General features: G+C 42.0%; 1 protein-coding gene across 1 annotated transcript; it reads right to left on the bottom strand.

The window, feature by feature from the left end:
- Positions 1-19: 19 nt before the first annotated feature.
- LOC130378386 (uncharacterized) lies at positions 20-21,021 on the bottom strand. Its single transcript, XM_056585165.1, has 6 exons — positions 20,796-21,021; positions 19,635-19,679; positions 13,237-13,329; positions 6,949-7,038; positions 3,371-3,423; positions 20-1,283 (listed from the first exon to the last, which is right to left on the bottom strand). Exons 3-6 carry the CDS (start codon positions 13,321-13,323, stop codon positions 1,064-1,066), a joined length of 450 nt encoding a protein of 149 aa, XP_056441140.1. The 5' UTR covers positions 13,324-13,329; positions 19,635-19,679; positions 20,796-21,021; the 3' UTR covers positions 20-1,063.
- Between the last annotated feature and the right edge of the window lie 2,346 nt (positions 21,022-23,367).

Below are 23,367 nucleotides of genomic sequence, written 5' to 3' on the forward strand. Positions count from 1 at the left end.
CCTGGTTTAAGAACTTCAGCTTGAACTGACAAGCGCAAGGACTGCTCCTGGGTCAGCTCTGGTTCTTTCACAAAGCAGTCTTCATTACTGAGTACTTCGATTGAGTAGGTATTCAGTTTCACATCCAAACTGAGGACCTTAGCATTGAGTACTCCATTGAGTATCCCTTTCTTGAGAAGACATAGCTGCCTCAGTTTGCAGTCTTTGTCTTGTTCAGTTACAGAAGAGAGGGTGCATGGAAAAGCCATAATGGGCAAAGAAAAGCAATTAGCTGGCAGTCTGAGAATATTCTCAACTCTGACTGATTCACAGAATCCATAGTCGACAAAAAGTACTTTCACTTTGGAGTTTACAGGAAGGCACTGCAAACAGCCTCTGTACCATTTGCCATCTTTGCCCTTCACTGAGCAAAGCAGACCAATGTTGTCCTTTGGTGTCTGATTGGGATCACTTAGAGTAGAATTGCACGCTAAAGTCAATCTCTCTGACATTGCCTGTAAATCCGATGCAGCACTGCTCACCTGACAGTGGAAAAGGCCAGGGTTCACCGCGGCAGTTACTTTTAATTGAACACATGTTCCAGCACTCATATCTGTCCCGCCAAACGATTTGAAGTCACTTTGTACCCATGGCCTTTGGTAGAAGTCAGGGCCACGTTCCATATTCTGTTCAAGGGGCACGTCTGTAAGCATCTTAACTAAGAGGAGGAATGTGTCTGCATCCAGATGCTTACAAAACCCCCGTCCAGCCAACTCTTTGTTGATGTCAGTGGCCTCAAAAAGCATCACTTTATGGGGAAGGAGGGCATGAAGGTAGCCAGTGACATGGGTTCCAATCAGTGACAAGAGGTACTTTTCCATGACAGAATCCCAGCAGTCGTGTAATGGCAGCACGTTGGAAAAATAGCCACAGACTATCTTTGGGGGAAGATCAAGTAGCTCATTTGAACAGGAATACATTTGCGAAATGTCCACACTCATGACGTTGCCTTGGTCAATGAGGAACACATCAAAGGTATCTGCATTTGCATTTCGTACCTCCCCTCGATACCACAGCCCTGCCATCACATCTTCAACCAGGCAAAACTCTCCAAGTCCCACCGAAGCCTGGTCTTTGGTGTGTTCTGTATCTCTGCCTGCAGGATCCTATAGTCCAGTTGCGACATGTTCAGATAATGGCCCTGAAATTGAATAAGAGGTGTTTCCTTGTTCAACTCCAGGTGGGTTAGCTTCAGATTGATGGGCCACTGGGAACATAGTGCAGATGTGGCAGAATCTGGAGACCTATAGGACACATTTTCATTTGTTGGGTTAGGATACTCCTCAACACAATAAGGGCACTTTTCATTGCAGCCATTCAGTCACATTAACATATTTTGGTAACACTTTACAATAATGGTTCATTAATAAACAATACATTAATATTAGGCAAGGCAGTTATAAGTAGGGATGCACCGAATTGAAAATTCTTGGCCGAAACCGAATATACTGAAACAGTTGGCCGAAGGCCGAAACCGAATACCGAATGTGGCTTTTAATTGTTTTCATTGATTTTGCTTTAATTTTTCACCATTAAATGAATCAAACAATTAAATGTCCTTTATAAACTTTTTTGTCTTGCTTTTCTATAAAAAAAACCAATTACAAATTTGATACAAAATATTTATTTAATACTGAACGTTTTCCAACATTCCAGCAGACATTATAGCAAGAATTTAGGAATGAGTAAAACTTAAAAAAATAAATAAAAAAAAGTTTGGTGTATTATGTTCAGCCTTTTTACTCCTTCGGCCGAAACCGAACATTATGTCATGGGCCATTTTCGGCCGAACATGTTCGGTGGCCGAATATATTGGCCGAACATCCCTAGTTATAAGCATTATATAGTATTAGCGAAAGTGTAAGGGTTAAGCCTAACCCTATAAAATAACGTATACATTAATACCTTAGAGAACATAAACCCCATTAGTCAATTCTTACCGTTAGCCATATTTCAAAAGTATCTGCATTAACAACATTGCTGGATTGATTCTTGATTCTGATTCTAATATGATTTTAAAAATTATACAAATTAAAGGAATAATCCCAAACAATTTATTCTGAAATGTGTCTATAACATTTAGACATCAAATGCTGAAGGTTTTGCAAAAGATGTGTAAGCTTCCTTCATCCTCAGGCTTCTAGAGAGCTAGGATCTACTGAACCCCGATCCCAGACTTCTAGAGAGCTAGGATCTACTGAACCCCGATCCCAGACTTCTAGAGAGCTAGGATCTACTGAACCCCTATCCCAGACTTCTAGAGAGCTAGGATCTACTGAACCCCGATCCCAGACTTCTAGAGAGCTAGGATCTACTGAACCCCGGTCCTCAGGCTTCTAGAGAGCTAGGATCTACTGAACCCCGGTCCACAGGCTCCTAGAGAGCTAGGATCTACTGAACCCCTATCCCAGACTTCTAGAGAGCTAGGATCTACTGAACCCCGGTCCTCAGGCTTCACCGCACGGTGGAGCACCGTGCACAGCTAGGGGGACCGCACGCAGCTCTGATACAATGGAGGTACGAGTGGTTCAAGTCTACATACAATCCGGCATTGTACGTGTACAGACAAATAATATACAGAATAAAATATCAAAGGGTGAATGTATCCCTGGTTCAGTGTCTGTCATGCATTATACAAAACTCACTGTATCGCGGTTTCCTAAAATAACTGGTTTATATATGGCCCATCCACTCCCTTTGATTGCAAGCAAGGATAACAAATGCTGATATATTGTATATCAATGCAACACGGGTTGAATCTGAATATGTAGAATCAGAATTATAGATAACAATAGGTATCCACAGATCCAAATTAAACTAGGAAGCGAGGATGAAGCAAAAAAATACCGTCCACAGGTACAATAACAGTGTAGCCCAGGGCCGAATAGATCATTAACCCCCAAGCCTTCCACGTAAAATATGTTCTGCTGTTTGAAGATGAATCAGATTCTTGCATGGACTATTAAAGGTGACCTATTGTACCACCAGGTGAGCCCACCCAGGGGACTCCACTGGGTGGGTTCACCCGTTGGTATAATAGGTCACCTTTAAGATTCCATGCAAGAATCATTGACAGGAGCTGTTGCAGGGGAAAGATGCATTACATCTTGTGATGTCATAAGGGGCCGATTATAAAAACGGAATGCAACGCCTAATCAACACTGACACCTGGTGGTATAATGTCACCTTTATCAACACACACACCCTTTTAAAGTGAGTTATTCCTTTAAGCAAGTTTTCAAATGTCATGTAAAAAAACATCTGCAAACATCATATTTCAGCAGCTTAACCGGCATATAAAGACTTATCAGCAGCTTTGTGTCAAACGTACCTGGGACTAATATAGTCCAGCCCCGGCATTACAGCAGCTGAGCCTGTTGACGCCTAAATAGAGATTTGAAATATCGTTAGAATTATAATTCAGGGTTAGACATCATCATGAATGTTCAGAAGGGAAATTTACTTTTCACAAAAGTACAATTTTCGCGTACTATTATCCGTTTCCTAAACAGTAACGCAATATGCTTGGAATGTAAACACCTAATTTAAAGGTTAATGGTATTTATTATATGCATGGGACAAAACATCAGAGCAACCAGGACATTACAATCCTTATGATATGGTTGAATTAATGGATCGTCAATTTAATTAACTTAAGTTAATACAGGGTTAAGTGTCCGTTTAAATTACCATAACCCATTGAACCTGGTTGGACTGGCATGGGAGAGGGTGACATTCACTCCTCTAGCAGTCGCCTTCAGCACAATGTTTGACTCCAATTGATCTTCCCTCTATGAAGCTGGAATGTAATAGACCCAAACTAGTCACCTTCTGACAATCACATCATGAAATGCAAACATGTTACCCCCAAGATGATGCTCATTGGGGGAAACATTGCATCAATGTTTTAAAAGTCCCATGCTACTTTGTGGATGCATTAATATAGATATTAGTGGGCCCCTAATACAGTATTTGAGGACGTTCCCGAAATTCAGCCGTGTTCTGTAAATATTCGGGAGTCCTGGAGCTCTATATCTAAATAATATCATATTATACATAGATATCTATATCATATCATATATATTATCACCGCCAAAAGCTGTGTGCGCCTCCAGACGATATTAAGGATCTCAAAACGTGTTCCATAGAGGCATGGTCTCTTTATGGTCCTGCTACAACCTTTGGGATGGGGAGAGGGGAGGGAGGGAAGATGCATGGGTTTGAAGGCACAGACCTTTTCGATTGTTGTAGTATTTGTGTTATCAATCTCTCCATATTTCCCCTGCTCATTACTGTGCACAAATGTGCTGTATGTACACCCTTATGGTGCCGGCAGACACATAGAAACCTCCTGGTAGGGTTGAGCACTGAAACTCGGTTCCAGTAGGGAACCGGTTCCGACGTAAACGGTTGTAACGAGATCGAATAAGAACGTACATTTCAGTGCCTCATAACGGTGCTTGACGTTTTCTAACGCCCCCTACCCCGCCCCCATGGTGTTGCGGCGTCAACTTGCGTTAGTGCTGGGCGCTACACCGGTTCACACTTAATAACGGTGTGTATTTGGTTACACAACGTTCGGAACGCAGCGCTGCGCGACACTGTTTCAGACGGGACCCTTTTCAATCATGCGCTAAACACACATGGTACGACTACGACTTTCTTTATAGGTCCATGACTGCGAGGCGTGGTACTTCAGGCCAACTGGCAAAAGAGTGTGTCACGGCTTTCAAACAAAACAAAACATAAAGCCTATGGGCGCCTCGAGACTCGGGACGGGCTTGTCAACGCGCTGTGGCATCGCTTACTTGATGTTGTTTTGATTGAAGATCGGCAGGTTGTAGTGTAGTGGTGTTCTGCTGTGGGTGAATGAATGTGCGTGTGTCTGTGTTGCGAGCGAATGTAATTTTAAAGTAACAAACAAACTCAAAGCCGATGCATGCATCCAAAACTTTCTGTTCAAAACCAAATAAGCGTTATTCGCTTCAAATACTTTTTCCTTTCAAAACTTGGAATTAATACATTGTGGTACCGAGCGGTTGAAAACAATGTTGGCGTCTCCTGTGGCTGCCTTGCGCACCTGCGTTATATTACTTAATATGACTTTGGCAGTAATGTTGCGCCATGATGCGTGCCTGCCTGCTTTCAGCGACTAATTAATATTATTTGTAATTATTTTTTAAAAAGATATTTATCAGTCACAGCACTCACAGCAGCCTCTTCGGGTAAGTCGAGTAATTTAATGCCAACCGTAAATCTTGCATATCAAGTAGGCTAGCAAACACCGTTGCCATTCAACTCAGCGTCCGCTGACTTTCTGCTTAATGTGAAACTGATAACACGTCGTGCATGTATGCAAGCGTGTGCGGTTTCGTTTTTTCATGTACCGGTTCGAGAACCGTTTTAGCACCAGAACCGTTTGAAAAGTACTGAGTAGGCACCGGTATCGGATAAAACCCAAACGATACCCAACCCTACCTCCCGGCAGGGTGCGCATTGCGAGCACAAATTTGCGAGCGGGGAAAAAAAAATTTCACCTCCGCTGCTGCAACTCCATACTAGAGGAAACACTGAACAACTGTTAGCCAACACAGTGAAGAGCAAGAAACACATGGACACACGCGCACACCGACAGCTGAAGGAAAAACACATGGACACACGCGCACACCGACAGCTGAAGGAAAAACACATGGACACACGCACACACCGACAGCTGAAGGAAAAACACATGGACAAACGCGCACACCGACAGCTGAAGGAAAAACACATGGACAGACGCGCACACCGACAGCTGAAGGAAAAACACATGGACAGACGCACACACCGACAGCTGAAGGAAAAACACATGGACACACGCGCACACCGACAGCTGAAGGAAAAACACATGGACACACGCACACACCGACAGCTGAAGGAAAAATACATGGACACACGCGCACACCGACAGCTGAAGGAAAAACACATGGAGACACGCGCACACCGACAGCTGAAGGAAAAACAGTGAATTCTAGAGATGAGCAAACACACAGTGAGCAGGTAGACATGGATGCCGATCACAATCAAGAAAAAGACGATGAATATTGTAAGAAAGGGGGCTCCTCTGTTGTTTGGAAGTGGTTCGGTTTCCAGATCTCCAACCACGACCAACGAACAATACTTTGAAAGTTGTTTTGACGTGTTTCAACCAGAGGTGGAAACACCGGCCACCTGGTGAACGACATGAAAACGGAGCATGTCTGAGGAATACAGCCGAATGCACGCAACAGTGAGCACCGGAGGACGACCAAGACGGTCACGACTCAATGACGGCATCATTCATAACATGATTATATTAATTATTTGTCTTCTTACTGAAAAGAAAAAACTCATGAGCTGGATTCGATCACACTCGCCGATAGAAAATAATAATGCTGTCCTTCACCACCGAGACAACGTTTCTTCACCTGGTTCGTTAAACGATAATAAGTCACCTTACCGTTGTGGCAATATATTTACTGGGACTGGTTTAAGACTAGAGCTGGGTATCGCCACTTATTTCCTGAATTCTTTCTATTCCGATTCACAAGGTCCGGAATCGATTAATTGAAGATTCGATCCGATTCAATATCGATTCAATTTAACGTTATTTCAGTTGCGATGCCCATTTTGCTTCGATATGAAATTTATTTTCATAGAACTAATGCTGTAAATTGTACAAGGAACCCTCCATCCTGGTGCATTATTAAAAATATTATTTACATCAAGAATTGACCCCAAAGCAGGATCAAGGAAAAGCATCATGAAATCCATCACTAGTGAGCACTGTCATCGTGAAAGATTTAGACTTGCATCCAAGCTTCATCGTCCACGTAGTCACACAGACAATGTTAACAGTCCTCTGGCCCTTCCTAGAAACACAGCCCAACATACCTTCTGATCTGCCTCTCGTCGGGCCCGCTCCTCCTCCTCCTGCTGCTTGGCCCGTTCCTCATCCTCCCACTTGCGGATCTCCTCCATTTGCTGCCGTGTGTGTTTTTTTGTTTGTGTTTGTGTGGTTAAAAACAGAAAGAATGATTAAGTTAGTTTACTAGTGCGCTTATCTGTACGTCCCTGTGATCAGTGTTTCCCACAGACCAAGGACCAATGTGTGGTGTTTACATGCGGACACATCTGATTCGCATAGATGTGGAAGAACAGCTCAATCGGAATAGAAAAGTATCATATACATACGCCTCAATCGGTTCGGAATAGAATTCTATGCGGAATAGAATAGGTGGTGTAGTCCGCTTTAAATACTTATTCCGATTAGTTTGGGGTTTAACTTGGAGCAGCTGCAGTAGTTCGCAATTGGTCCACTATTGGACCAATTGCCTGATTCACGTCTTTGTTATTATCACTCCGTAGTAGTTACAGTAGTCCGGTAACTTATCAACCCCAGCGTGTCCGGTTGCTAAGCGACGGGTGACATCGGTGGGTTCATGTGTTAGCATCGTCGCTCGCTCTTTCTCGGGGTGTGTGTGTGTGTGTGTGTGTGTGTGTGTGTTAGGGCTTTGACTTCGAACTTCGTGATTCGAATATCAAAAAAATAAATCAAAATTCGAACGAATATTAGGCAGCCCTTAATATTCGAACCTGTTATGGGCAGGCCAAGAGGGAGAGACGTCGGAGAACCCATGCAGTCTATTCATAATATTGTAATGACCACGGAAGAGGCAGTGAATGAAGCATTGATTAGACAGCGATTTATTAGAAACATAATAAACCGTTGGAACACGCAAGACCGGTAACCACAGCAACGCCTGTAAACAAACCTCGCAAAGCCCAATCCAGGGCTGAATCCGAATACTCATACTTATAGTATGCATTTTGTAGTACGCCACAAATATAGCGCGTCCGAATGCTCAGTGTGCATTGTGTAGTACGGAAAACTTTTCCGAATGCGTACTACCGCCACAGTATACAACGGTAGGTCACTACGTTACCAGACTACGAGTCTGGTAACGAACGAAGAAGAGAGGGCTGACCCGACACTACCAACAGCGGCTTAGAAAGACGTCATAGAAAGCGGAGAAAAAAAGAGACATTAAAAAGAGTAAAAGTGTAAAGTAAGTAATTAAGTAAAAAGAGACATTTTTAATTTAATAGCAACGATGACAAGACAGAAAACAGGTAACTTATCAAGGTAATTTTGCCGGCATCTGAGGGGAGACACGTCATCTCCAAACATCCGGTGGAGTTACGGCGGTGTTCGGAAGAGTTCAGAGGCGTTCTACGCATAGTTGTAGACCGTTCTAGGCGTTCTACGCATAGCTGAGCATCAAGTAGTAGACACTGAACATAAATCGTATGTACTAAGTATTCGGAGTCAGCCCAGGTATTACTGAAGGCATTTAATGGTCAAAATATTATTAATAGATATTCGAATATATTCGAATACTAATATTAATAAACAAACGAACTTCGAATATGATTTTTGGCCAAAAGTCAAAGCCCTAGTGTGTGTGTGTGTGTGTGTGTGTGTGTGTGTGTGTGTGTGTGTGTGTGTGTGTGTGTGAAGAACGAGTGCTATGCAGAGATGAATGGACGGAACGAATTTTAGATTTCCAAATCGCATTATAAAAAATAAATAAAATAAAGAATCAATTCGTGGCGCTCGATGTTGATTCTGTGGCGCCGCGCCACACAATGGTCTATGTATGGGAAACACTGCTGTGATAGCTTAAATTGTATGAAGTACACTAATAAAACAGCGTTAAAACAGCGCCGCCAGGGCTCACACTTTAAAGGGAAACTTCACCCATTTCCATTAAGCTTTGTGTCGTTAGAAACACACTCATATTTTTGAATGGTCGTGCATCATTCCCTTATTTTCTGGAGAGATCCGTATCAATCTCCAACACTTCCTGTTTAAGATGACGCAATATGACGATTTTTGCGTAGAAGTAAATAGGAAGTGTAAGAGGGGAGGATTCTCGTAAGACTACAAGCCCTGGTCCCACCCCTCTATAGGGGGTGGGACCCACTGACGCTACAGACCTATTAGAGCAGTGCCAGTGGGTGGGACTTCACCAGCAGAAACTAACATCCACAGCATCTGAAGCTAAGCTAACAGAGGCTGTTGATAAAACTGAAGTACAATGGCGGATGGATCTGACATAAGATCACACCATGCAAAAGTTCACCATTTCGAAAGAAATACAAACGAGGACTAATTCACCGAGTTCACCAACTAATACTCTTCACTAGAAATATTGTGTGAAATGATTTTCAAGCAGTCTTGCGGTATCAGCTTGGTAGATGGAACAGCGAGGTGTCCGATAGGCGGAGATCTAGATAAGCGGGAGTGGCAAGGGAAGCCGGGCATCGTGGTGCATGGTGGGAGTTGTTGTCTTCAATCCACAAGCGCCAAAAAGTCCCTTTCTGCCTTTTCTCGGTCAAGACGGCACCAAATTAGAATTTTATTTTATTATTCGACTACATATAGGACCCAATATCAATACATATTCATGGCTCCACCGGTGAAATGCTCCTTTAACCCATTTAGGCCTAAAGCGCATGGAAAAAATGCCTGTAAAACCTATAGGCGATTTCAGAAAAGCCCCCAAAACCTGAAGTTTTTCTAGAAATTCAGCAATTGTGTCAACGCCTACTAAATTACTGATTTCTCAGCCCCTGTAACAGATAGGAACACAATTCAAAAAGTATTTGAGAGCTGACACCTGTGGCTTTCATGGGAAATTGGAGTTTTTATTTACAAATATTTACAATATTTACATACAGGTAGAAAAGTAAATAAAAAAGTAAAAAAAATATGTAAAAGTGCAGGAACAGCACAAAACAGTAAAAAAAATAAAGTATAAAAAAGTGAAATAAGTATATAAGAAAGTAATAAAGTATATAACAACAAACATGGGAAGGGGAACAGACTGGGACTAAAACTGTAAACAGTCTGCGTTTTAAATTACATGCACTTGTATGTGATGACTACTGAATAAAAGTATTATGCATAATACAAATAATTCAATTCAATTTTATTTGTATAGCCCTTAATCACCATTACAGTCTCAAAGGGCTTAACAGGCCAAATATTTGTGACACCCCCCTTTACCCATGCCCCCACACGGGCAAGAAAAAACTCCCTTGAATCAGCAAGGAAGAAATCTTGAGAAGAAACGCAGTGTAGGGGATCCCTTCTTCCAGGGATGGTCAGGAGTGCAATGGGTGCCACAATTGACATACAGGTAAATACAATTGACATACAGGTAAATACATGCACATCATATTAAAATGGTGATGGGGTTTTGGCCGGTTATCCATGAGGAGAGTCCATCCATAAATACAATTGCATTCCATCCTAAGAAGTAGCGTAATTAAAAGATACAGGCTATAATTTGGGAATGTATAGTAGCCTAGGCCTTATTGTTCTGGAGATCGCAGTTAGGTGTGAAATTCCAAAGAAGCTCTATTCTTTGGAAGAGATGTATTGCTAGTCTGGAGATCGCATTTACGTGTGACATTCCAGAGAAGCTTATCTGGTTTTACGCACCCGGGTGCTTTACGCATCTCCGGGACAGTAATACATCTCTTACATATAAACTGTCGTAATTTCTTATTACAGCATCATCACAATCAATAAGTATTACTATTGATAAGTATAAGTGACATTCCAGAGAAGCTTATCTGGTTTTACGCACCCGGGTGCTTTACGCATCTCCGGGACAGTAATACATCTCTTACATATAAACTGTCGTAATTTCTTATTACAGCATCATCACAATCAATAAGTATTACTATTGTCCTTACCTCCAGATGGCCGCAAATCTTTCCCGGGACATATTTCTGGCGAATTGGGTCCGAAAGAGATTCTTACTCTGTCGCCAGTAATCTCTTCGCACCGGCAACACAAGCAGCCCCATTCCATACTTCTTCTTCCTCGTCGTCATTCACGAACATGTGCCTTAACCATAATTTCCGGTCAATCGGTTCGTATTCGTCCTCAAAGTACTCGGCCTCATCAACATCTTCGAAGCCGAGAAACTCCTCTACCGTCAGAAAAGTCTTCAGTCTCAAAATCCGCCATACTTGATTGAAGAAATTTCTGAACTAAACTCACGAGGAACAAGTTGACACCTATATGTGTCTATTCTGATGCATTTCGTTGGCCCAGAGGCCGACACTTTGGGCAAAAACCCCCCTTATACAGGAAAACGACGCAAACGCTTTCCCGTCCTTAAAGGTAGAATGACGCAACAGCGCCCCCGGCTTTAAAGGTAGAACAGCGGCAATGCTTTCCCGGCTTAAATGGGTTAAGATGAGCCACAGAATACAATGTTACACCGGCGCTGCAGCTGTATGCTGCTGAGCCGGTGTTCTGCCGATTTCTGCTGCCCATCAAATTGTGCTCCCCAGTGTTTACACGCATGCGCATCCAAAAAATTCATGATCCTGCGTGCGCATCCTTTAAATTCAACTACTTTTTTGGCTGAGTATTTTCTTTAAAACATGTTTTTTAACTGCACAATTATACAGAATCTCATGCACAAACAAGTTTTAACAATACTTTGATACACTTTTCTTGATCAAGTTATTTAGTTTGATTGATTATTGTTAATGTTTTGTCTTTGAGTGCTTTTTTTTACATTACATACATTGCACATTCTGTACCCCTGACATTTTCAATATATACTAGTGCTGTCAAGTGATCAAAATATTTAATCGCGATTAATGTCATAGTTAACCCGCGATTACTCGCACATTTCTTTCTATTCTAAATATCCCTTGATTTCGTGCTGCTAGCCTTTTAGTGAGATCAGAGACTGTTGAGGACAGTAAGAAGAGAGACCCGCAGTGAATTCAACCCGGTCCACTTGACATCGGGTAGGTGCATGACAGTGGTAGGCCTGCTGTAAAGCTTCAATAGCCCAGGCTTTTATTTGTTTCAATCACTCAACTTTCGAACAAAACTCTTGCTCAGCAAAGATGGGAAATACTATTAAATGTATTATTTAAACCATTATGAATATTCCTACCGTACGTAGGCCTATACACATTACCAGGCTATCGAATAACGCCCACACACGGCCACACACACACACACACACACACACACACACACACACACACACACACACACACACACACACACACACACACACACACACACACACACACACACACACACACACACACACACACACACACACACACACACACACACACACGGTTGCGGAGTGGTAATCGGGAGTTGGGAGAATTCCCGGTGGGACGTTAACGTTTCGGGGCTGTCGGGCTGATTACTGCGGGATAACAATATTGCATTTATAAAAGATCCTTGCAGCGCCGTCCGGCAGCCTGAGCTGTGCAACCGCAACCTCTCACTCACTCAACAGACACAACACATACAATCTGTCAGCGCCGCAACCAATTCGATTTTGTCTAGAGGGGAGTTACTGAGCGGCCCCTCCCGAAGTGGTACAGCCCAGGTGGCCTTGAACTGCGATTACAGCTAATGACAACATTGAACTCTCGTGGAGGCTCGAGCAGAGTGACACACAAACACACACACATTTAAGGAGTTTTTCACCCGCTCCGTATTCTTGCTTGCCCCCAACAAGTTTATAGGGCGTGCTTGTTGTTTTGTTTCCGGTGTAGCTAGATCTGGTATGGTGTTGTAGTTTTTCTAACGTGACTAGTTGTTGCTAGACAGTAGAGGAAAAACTACAACGTTTGCCAAGCCAAAAGAGCATTAATCGCGGCCTAAAAAAATGAACGCTGTTAAAATTGGTTAGCGTTAACGCTGTTAATAACGCTTTAAACTCACTAGACGTTATGAAACAGCATTAACAATGTAGCATCATTACCCTGAGAGCATCCAAGCAAGCGCTTACTTTCTGGAATCTTGAAAGCAGACAAGAGGTCATCCTAGACAACGGAGTTGGGTATCTTACATTATGTCAAAATAAATTACTTAATTCAACTGAATTCCCCCCAAATTATTGCTATAACATTCTGAACAATTCCTGAATGATTCCCCTCGGCGAACTGACCGACGCGAACCGAATCAAGGAAAAGAATCATGAAATCCATCACTAGTGAGCACTGGCATCGTGAAAGATTTAGACTTGCATCCAAGTTTCAAATGAAGCTTCATCGTCCACGTAGTCACACAGACAATGTTAACAGTCCTCTGGCCCTTCCTAGAAACACAGCCCAACATACCTTCTGATCTGCCTCTCGTCGGGACCGCTCCTCCTCCTCCTGCTGCTTGGCCCGTTCCTCATCCTCCCACTTGCGGATCTCCTCCATTTGCTGCTGTGTGTGTGTTTTTTGTTTGTGTGGTTAAAACAGAAAGAATGATTAAGTTAGTTTACTAGTGCGCTAGTTTACTAAGGCGCTAGTTTACTAGTGCGCTTAACCAAATTCTGCGACCCACCGAAAAGTCTGAGCCCAGGGGGCGCATTTTCTGCAACATGCGTGTGCATTATAACAAAAACTTAAATAAAACATAAGATCTCCCCCCACCGGTGGGTCTCTCTTTTCTTGATACTAACATTAATTCTAAACATCATTTTCTACGCTTCAAACTCGTGCATATTGCAGAAAATATGCAACAGCGCCCCCTGGGGTCACACTTTTCGGTGGGTTGCAGAATTCGCGGTGGGTCGCAGAATTCGGTGTTAGACCGGTGTGCCCATGTGTGTGGACCTCTGTGTGTGTGTGTGTTCACCGGCTACCCAGATGGGTCAAAAGCAGAGAAGAATTTCCCCCTAAAAAGGGATAAATAAAGGATAACTTAACTTATATAATTTCATTTGTGAGGAAATATTCACAAATGTGCAACTTCTGATGCATTAGTTCAGGATAATAACTTACGAATGCACAATTTTTGCATGTTGTTCTAAGATTATGAAACGCGGTTGTGTGAATGTGTTTTGCACCAACTGCGCTGGTATGAATGTAGCAAAAGCGTCAAGTGCATGACTCTTTGAAGTCGTGATGCACAGGATAGGATTTGTGCGCCTGTAACAAAGGACTTGTGAACTCGTAGCCCCTATGTTGCGTTTACAATGATAGAAAATATTTACGACTTCAAAATTGCTGATACACATTTGTGACTTTCGTGTACACATGCAAAATAGATATTGACGACTTCAAATTTACTGTTACACATTTGTGACTTTAGTCTATGCTAAAGACTTCTGCTACATTAATACCATCATAGCATACTGAGTGCAACAGTTAGCACTAGGGCTGGGCGATATGACAATATATATCGTGTGAAGATATAAAAATTAGAGCTGTCAAGTGATTAAAATATTTAATCGTGATTAATCGCATTAATGTCATAGTTAACTCACGATTAATCGCAAATTATTTTTCGATGCTAAATATCCCTTGATTTTTTTTTGTCCCATAATTCTTCTCATTTTAATTCTCTTATCAACATGGTGAAGTGCATCGGCTTGCCTTGTGCAAATGATTTTTTATTGATAACAACATTGGCGTACACTGATCAAAACAGGACGATACAAAAAAAGAGCCTATAGTGCAATTAAACGACTGCTTTGAACAAATGTCATTTGAACATAGCAGTCAGGCTACTGCTTCTTTGTTTTGAGCCAAAGAATTATTATTATTATTTTTTTTTTAATAAAATAATTGCGTTAATTGCGCGATAATTTTTTTAACGCCGTTAAAATTGGTTTGCGTTAACGCCGTTAATAACGCGTTTAACTGACAGCTCTAATAAAAATGTCTATCGTTTCATATTATGCTCTATTGCTTACATCGTCTTGTCGCAAATCACACTCTTTACGCTAATATTTTTCGGCATATGGACTAGGGCTTTGACTCTGAACTTCGTATATTAGGCAGCCCTTAATATTCAAACCTGTTAAGGGCTGGCCAAGAGGGAGAGACGTCGGAGAACCTGACGCAGTCTATTCATAATATTGTAATGACCACGGAAGAGGCAGTGAATGAAGTATTGATTAGACAGTGATTTATTAGAAACCCAATAAACCGTTGGAACACGCAAGACCGGTAACCATAGCAACGCCGGTAAACAAACCTCACAAAACCCAATCCAGGGCTGAATCCGAATACTCATACTTATAGTATGCATTTTGTAGTACGCCACAAATATAGCGCGTCCGAAGGCTCAGTACGCATTGTGTAGTACGGAAAACGTCAAAGAACTACCGGCGGTAGAACTACTGTTCGTACTACCGCCACAGTATACAACGGTAGGTCACTACGCTATCCCACAATGCAACCGGAGTCGGGTAACGAACGAAGAAGAGATGGCTGACCCGACACTACCTATGTCCATGGACACTACCAACAGCGGCTTAGAAAGACGTCTTAGAAAGCGGCGAAAAAAGAGACATTAAAAAGAGTAAAAAAGTAAAGCAAGTAATGAAGTAAAAAGAGACATTTTTAATTGAATAGCAACGATGACAAGACGGAAAACAGGTAATTTATCAAGGTAATTTTGCCGGCATCTGAGGGGAGATACGTCATCTCCAAATATCCGGTGAAGTTCAGCTATGCGTTCTACGCATAGCTGAACTTGGTCAAGTAGTAGACACTGAACAGAAATAGTATGTACTAAGTATTCGGATTCAGCCCAGGTCTTACTGAAGGCATTTAATGGTCAAAATATTATTAATAAATATTAGAATATTAATATTAATAAACAAACGAATTTCGAATATGATTTTTGGGCAAAAGTCAGAGCCCTAATATGGACAACGCTTTACGTTCCACACGGCACATGAAGGCAACACAAACAAACATGGAGGCGAGTGAACGTGAAACGTCTGAACAGGAGAAGGACTCCAAGTAGGGTTGGGCAATCGTCTACAAGCTTCCATCGTCCGATAGCGCCCCCTAGCGATCGCCGATAGTCGATACTATCGGGGGGGGGCAACTTTATAATAATTGTATAATATTAACTATTTATAATAATTTATCACTTTGAAAAAAATCACGTTTTTATTTTTCGATTTTTTTTTTAAAAAACGAATACGATGGTCTTCCCCTTGGACCAGCGTGAGCCGTGAGCCTCCGCTGATTTAAGTTTCGATGCGTCGGCGCTGTCATGATGACACACGCTGATGACACACAGCTCGTAGCTGTGTTCGAAATCGTTCCCTATCACGGATATAGTGCACCAATTCGAATTCTCACTGGTTAATTTCATGCCCTATATAGTGCACTTAAAATACCCAAAATGTGAGTGTACATATGATGTTCCCTACGTGTTACTCCCACATACCACAATGCAATGCGGTCGTGTTTTTCCGGAGTAGAAGAAGAAGCTCAATAACCGCAAGCGGCGAAAACGAATACATTTAATGAAGGAGTCACCGGCTTTCGTTTAGAAATATCAACAATTTATTTGGGATTTAACAAGAAAATGAAACATTCAAAATTAATAAGAAAAACCTTGTTCAAGGAAATGTAACATTCAACATCAATACAACCTCCAGCTTTCCTCGAGAGTGCCCGGTTTGTTTACATGATCTGGGCGCATCTGTCTGCGTCACACAAATACCCGGCGCATTTACTGACGCAAATGACGTTTAGAAATGTTCAGCGTAGTGTCCGAATTCTCGTTTGTTCGTTCCCTATGTAGTGCACTATATCATGAACACTATAGGGAATAGTGAGTGAGTGAATAGGGAACGATTTCGAACACAGCTCATGTACCACAGCTGCTACCCGGAAATGGTGCAGCGGGGTGTGATGTCATTTCGCCGTGCGAGCAGACCGGTAGGTTTCGAGCCCCTCCCCTCTCCTCTCGCAGCAGTGAGTGAATACGGCAGGTCAGCGCTACATAGTATGTTTTCCACCGGTGCCAGTTAATTTCAATTACAATTTGCGGGGCTTTTGAAGTTGAAAAAATAGCTACCAGATCACGATTTAAAAAATATATAATAATCAAAAAAAATAAAAAAAATAATTATTAAAATATAATTATCGCCTTTTTATCGGCTATTTGAGACGATCGACGATGGAATCCATCTATCGTCGATAGTCGATAGAATCGACTATCGGCCCATCCCTAACTCCAAGTATGCCGTAAACTGTCCCCTCACCAGACTCAAACACAAAAACACTTATCACCTACGTAAGAATCAAGAAAAATAGTACGGAGAGAGTCTACGGATGAAATCCACAAAAGCACAGTCGTCGAGTGCTCAAAACAAACCCCAGACCGTGCAAGAAATTTTGCCCGCGACACACCATATGACAAAGATTCACGACGATGGAAGGAGATAACGGCTGCCATTGCAATTTACATCTGTAAAGACATGGCCCTAATTTACACGTTCGAGAAAGAGGGGTATCGTGAGTTGGTGCGAATACTCGACCCAAGGTACACAATGCCAAGCCGAAAATACTTCACTGGAGTCCAGTTGCCTCATTTATATCGAGTGTCGGGCCAAAGTAGAGGAGGAAATCCACAAGGTATTGCACTACGCTACAACAACAGATATGTGGTCGAGCCAAGAAGGTGTTGAGTGCCCCCTCTAATTCATGGAAGAGAAGACGTGAACTGGCCAAGGCTCAAGCAGAACTGGGCTTGCCTGCTCATCAGCTGATCACAGACACCCCTACCAGGTGGGGCTCTCTGCAACAAATGATTGAATGGGTCATACAGCAGAAGAAGGCTCTCTCACAGGTCCTCCATGCCGACAAGAAAACGGGACATCTGGTCCTAACTTGGCAGGATTTGGATGTTCTGGAGTCCATGAACAAGGCATTGAGTCCTCTCATGGAGCTTACGGATGCCCCGTCTAGGGAGCTGTACACAAGTGTTTCCTACTTGAAACCGGTCCTCCATCTTTTTAATAACCAGATACTCAAGCCTCAGGATGACGACACTCATCTCACCACGACCATCAAAGAGGGCATTCTAAATTACTTAAATGAGAAGTATGTGGACCAGACCACCGAGGAGCTGCTTGACATGGCTTCTCTTGTTGACCCTCGGTTGAAAACCACATACATTAAAGAAGAGAGGGTGGACTACATGAAGGCAAAAGCAGCTGCAGAACTGGAGAGCCTGGTGGCTGAAGAGACAGCCTCCCTTCCATCAGCTGCAGCTGCTAGAGATGAGCCAGAGGTTCCTGCTAAGAAGCAAAAGAAGAGTTTGAGCTGCTACTTTAAAAAAGCAGCAAAGCAAAGCCAAATGGCCCCTCAGTCAAGCAGAGAGTCCATTGTAAAGGAGCTCAACCTCTATCTTCAACTGGAGGCTGGTCCAGAGACAAACCCACTGGAATGGTGGAGGCAGCGGAGGCACATTTTCCACTAGTGGCCAAGCTAGCAAATAAATACTTGTGCATCCCTGCCACAAGTGCCCCATCGGAGCGGGCGTTCAGTACAAGTGGGAAGATTGTGACATGTCAGAGGTCATCACTTAAACCAGAAAGAGTTGACCAGCTTGTACTCATGGCTCTCAACCTGTAAAACTAACTCCCTGAGATTCTGCATTTTTAAGCATTGTTGCACTTGGGTTGTTTTCATAGAATGCTACTATAATTCAAACTTGAAGTGTTTTGTTTACTTATTATATTCAATATATTTAATACAAAGTTCTGTTAAAGACTATTGGTATGGTTGGTTTTAATATTTTTGAAAACCAACCAAAAAAGTGTTTTCTATTTACCTTTTTATATTTATACATTCATATTTTATATTTTGTTCCATGCATAATTTGCACAAAAGTTCTAAATAAAAGGAGAAAAATAATCATGAGTAAGTTATCTTTATTTGCAGAGTATATAATTCAAAATGTAATACGAAATAGACATTTCCATGTGGTCATTTTATAAAAACTATAAACTAACTATTGAATTTACAGTAAATGTGCTATATGGTGATATATATCGTTATCGGTACATGATATTTTGGTCATATCGCCCAGCCCTAGTTAGCACTACAAGTAAAAACAGAAATTATGAGGTTTGGACCGCGGCCTATTTATATTTCTATGGATAGTGCCACTTTGTTAGTGTTGATGGTACAGTTTAAGAAAGAAACTCTACGTGGGTCCGCAAAACGCACGGAGAAGCTATGTAGTAATGGCGATTGGCGACTCGCCTGTATAAGAGTGTTGTAGCACTGCACGACAATACCTCAGTGTTTCCCCCAGTAAATGTCTCAGTCAAGGTGGTAAGCAGTCGGTGGTGTTGTTGTTTTGGGGGTATTTTGCTCAAAGATGCCAGTACGCATGAATGAAATAAACAACTGTTTATTTCCATATAAATAAACAACAGTAGGTAAAAATGTTGTGCAAACATGCAGACACTACAAAATAAAATTAAAGAAAAGTGCAAATTAAATACAAATAATGGACAATACACTTAACTTTTGTATGCAAATTCAACTATTTACAGTTCCTTTTTTGGATCTTATTTGCGGCACAGCTGACAAGAGGCATCAGTGCATGCAATTCTGCGTGGCTGTGCAAAGAACAGTTCCAGCGCCCTGCTGTAATTGAACTTTTTTTTTTTTTTTTTTCAATACATTGGTAGTCAAGGCGGGGCCCTAGTCTTGTTAAGGCGGCCGCCTTAACAAGATAGTGCTGGGGGAAACCCTGTACCTACTTGTTTTGGTGAGGACTCCACCCGTCACGTACCAGCCATCAGGAGCTGCGGGAGTCAACAGATCTTCAGTTATCACACTGGGCTTCATCTATGGAAAAAAAGGGCTTAACCCCAAAAAAATGTATACAAAAGGGTTTTCAATGGATTCTATTATTATTTGGTGTGCTGAATAACGTACTAAAAATATACCGACATATACCTCCCAGAAAGCCCTCATTTCCAAAATGGCGGCGGGGAGCTTGAAACGGCTATATCTCAAATTGAAAAAATGTTGCAAAGGAATTGTCAACTGATTCTGGTACCTCTGGACATGCTTACGAACATACAACAAATCTAGGAAAATACACCTTCAGTAAAGGCTTCATTTTCAAGATGGCGTCCAAAATTGTGGCCGACCAAGCTTAAAATGGTATCTCAATAGAAAAAGATTATTTGAATGATTTTTTACTTGATTCTGGTACCTGCAAATATGCTGATGGACATACTAACAATCTAGGAAAATATACCTCCCAGAAAGGCTTCATTTTCATAATGGCATCCAAAATGGCTGCCGGGAGCTTAGAATGGCTATGTCTCAAATGGAAAATGCTACAAAAGAATGTTTCAACTGATTCTGGTACCTCTATACATTAGGAACGTGCAACAAATCTAGGTAAATATAACTGCTAGAAAGGCAGGGGAAGAGACGCTTACTTGAAACGGCTGCAAAACTCATAAAAAGTGACATAATGACAAATGTCCCACCTGTTAATGAGTACCCGACTACAGACACACTCAAACTCCAAAATGCCCTTGATTATATTCCAAAATCACTCCATATTGTGTTAAAAGCTTTGTTTGTCGGTAATGAGACGGAGCAGAAAATTGCTAGCATTGGCCACGCAATTGTACAAGCAGCTGTAAGCGAGATGTACTTGTCCCTTTGCATATTGGCCTTGCAGTGCAAATGCACAATTTAAACCGATCTAGGTTCATTTTAGATACGTTGAATAAGATGGGATTCTGCTCTTCCTATGCATTTTTGAGTTTGCGTGTGGCTTTCTGGGAGGTATATTTTGGTAGGTATACTTTTAGTACGTTATTCAGCACACCAAATACTACGAGAATCCATTGAAAAACATTTTTTGGGGTTAAGCCCCTTTTTTTCATAGATTGACTCACCTAAGTATTCAGATGAGCTTCGAGATGTCAACAACACGAGGTCCGACGACTCCGGAAGTGATGGCAGGCACGTGTGTGTGGTCCTCCCGCTTGCTGTAGTTCGAGTAACTCTGATTGACTGATCGAGATAACCAATCCCAGACCAATCCATCAGTCCTTTGTGCCTGGTTCAGAGAATAGCCGTTTCTCAATTCGCGTACTTGTGCGTGCTCGTGTGCTCGTGGACTCGTGAAACGTCATCAGTCGTTGCCCGAGCACTGTTCCAATTCGAAGCACGCATCAAGCGAGTACTGTCGTAAAACCCGGAAGTGTTCTGGATGCGTGCTCGATGTCGCCGTTTCACCGAGCATGCATCGGATGTGGCCAGAGAATGTCTAATATGAGGAGAACTGGCACTCGCGGGTTCCGGTTCCGGTTTTCTGGACTGGTTGCAGTAATAATCTTTGACCACGCGGGGCGCTCGTAGGCGAGTCCAGAATGAATGGGAGCCAACGGGGTTTTATCCTCAGAATCCACTTTTCTCACGATGTAATTTTTTGTCAAGTAATTTGAAAGTTTCTATCAAAGGGTGGGGCTAAGATAATAAACTCAGCTGAATATTGCATTTTTTAAGGTCACGTATCTGTTCTAAAAAGGCGTTAAAAACATGCGATGACGTCACACACTGTAATACTGTCAGAGGTACTGCTTTACGGCAGTTTCTAAAGCACTTCCCTTTTCCCGCAACGATTATGAGCCATTTCTTTCTCCTAAAATAGAAACCTGGATTAGAATCATAAATTTAAGACTGCATCAATTTAGTTTACATCAGTAAACAATCTGCTAGAGAGCAGTGTTCTGTTCTCCTCATGCCTCTTCCTTTCTTGATCTCTACAGTCGGACCTTGATGCTGTGACAACGGACAAGTCTTCTTCCTCTGTCCTTTTCCCCTGCCTCTGTTCAGTATGTTCAGTGTTGTTAAATCATTTCTCTTTTTTTTTATTAGTTACTGTTCTTATTGTGTTCTTAGTGTGATGTTGAATAAACTTGCCTGTTGCAATGTTGGTATAATGTTTGTATAATTACTGTTATACAACTGTTACTGTTTCAATGTGACCCAGACCATATTTCTCATTTAACAAACATGTGTAGCTTATAATGTGTTGCATGGCAGAGCAATTATATTCAATGGCTTAAAACAAACCCATCTGTAAAGATCAGTGAATGCATAGAAATCAATGACAAGTGGTGTAGATCTGGTTTTCCCTCTGTGCAAGGTCATTAGCCCAAGTCCTACAAAAAAATAACGACTGTAATAGCAGATGTTGAAGTTGTTAAATCGCTAACTAACCTAATTTGTATGGAACAATCGGTTAAGGTAAGTTAAGTGCTTGAGTCTCGACACTTTAGAGAATGTCTAGCGCGCAACTTCAATAAGCCATGTGCGATATTACCCGGGCTCCAGCGCCACTTTCCTTACCAGGTGAAGCCTCAGGTAGCCTAGGACCATTCATACAGGAGCAAGCAAGAACGTTACCTTTTTCTGTCCTTGGGAAACGAAAAGACGGACAATCCGTTTCCACTGCAAGTGCAGTTTATCATTGCACATTTACGAGGCATTTATTTTTTAAACTATCTTTATTTTCGAAAAATAGACAATGACAGATTAAATGATATATTGAGCGGGATATTGACTGTATTATTTAAGGTGGTCATACCGTACCTACCATGTATATAACACATTGAACATTGAACACAAGAAATTGAAGAAATTCCATTTATGCCCATGTACTTTCACCATACCTTTTTTGACTAATGTACGGCCAACAATGTTTCTAATGTGAAGCTTCAGCTTGACGCTCCGTTTTCCCTTCTTCGCATACCTCATCCACTATCCACGATAATAATCCACCGGACCACGACGTGATGTTTTTAAAGGGTTTACTTGTCCAACGCAAAATACAAAAAACAATCCTTTTCCACAATGAGGTTCTTATTAGAGGTACGAGAACGAGAGAGAAATTGAGAGAGGTTATCTAAAAAATAAAAGGGCCTGCAGGAAAATATAAATACAGTACGCAAAAATTGAGTTAACACGTTTCTGAATGCTCTTCAGCTTCAGATGCCGTCAAGAGGGGTCTCTGGTCGTAATCAGTCGCAAGTCCGTCCCTGACCAATCAGCGTTCATTAGCAGAATGCTAGCGTGTATGGCCAACAACGGCCCAAACTGTAAGAAATCGAAAGGACATAAGTACTCACTCATTTGACTTTTGAACCATAATCTATATTGAACTTGCGGAATCTGCAATAAAATTTGCGATATTTCAACGACAAGCAGGTGAAAGAGGCATAATTAGCCGTTTAGCCCCATAGACTCCCATTCAATCTGGACTCGCCCGCGATCACCCCCAGTGGATGTCTCATGGAACTACAACCAAAATCGGTACAATGGGGCGTATAGGGAGTGCCCAGGCTCTTCGTAGACGGGCTCTGATGTGGCTCGTGTGTGCTTGCTCCCGCTATAAATCCCAGGATGCATTTCGCACTCGCAGCAGTACGAGGGCGGACAATATGGAGAAGACGCACAGTTACA

This window comes from Gadus chalcogrammus, unplaced genomic scaffold (genome assembly GCF_026213295.1).
Source record: "Gadus chalcogrammus isolate NIFS_2021 unplaced genomic scaffold, NIFS_Gcha_1.0 GACHA074, whole genome shotgun sequence".
NCBI classification, from domain to species: domain Eukaryota; kingdom Metazoa; phylum Chordata; class Actinopteri; order Gadiformes; family Gadidae; genus Gadus; species Gadus chalcogrammus.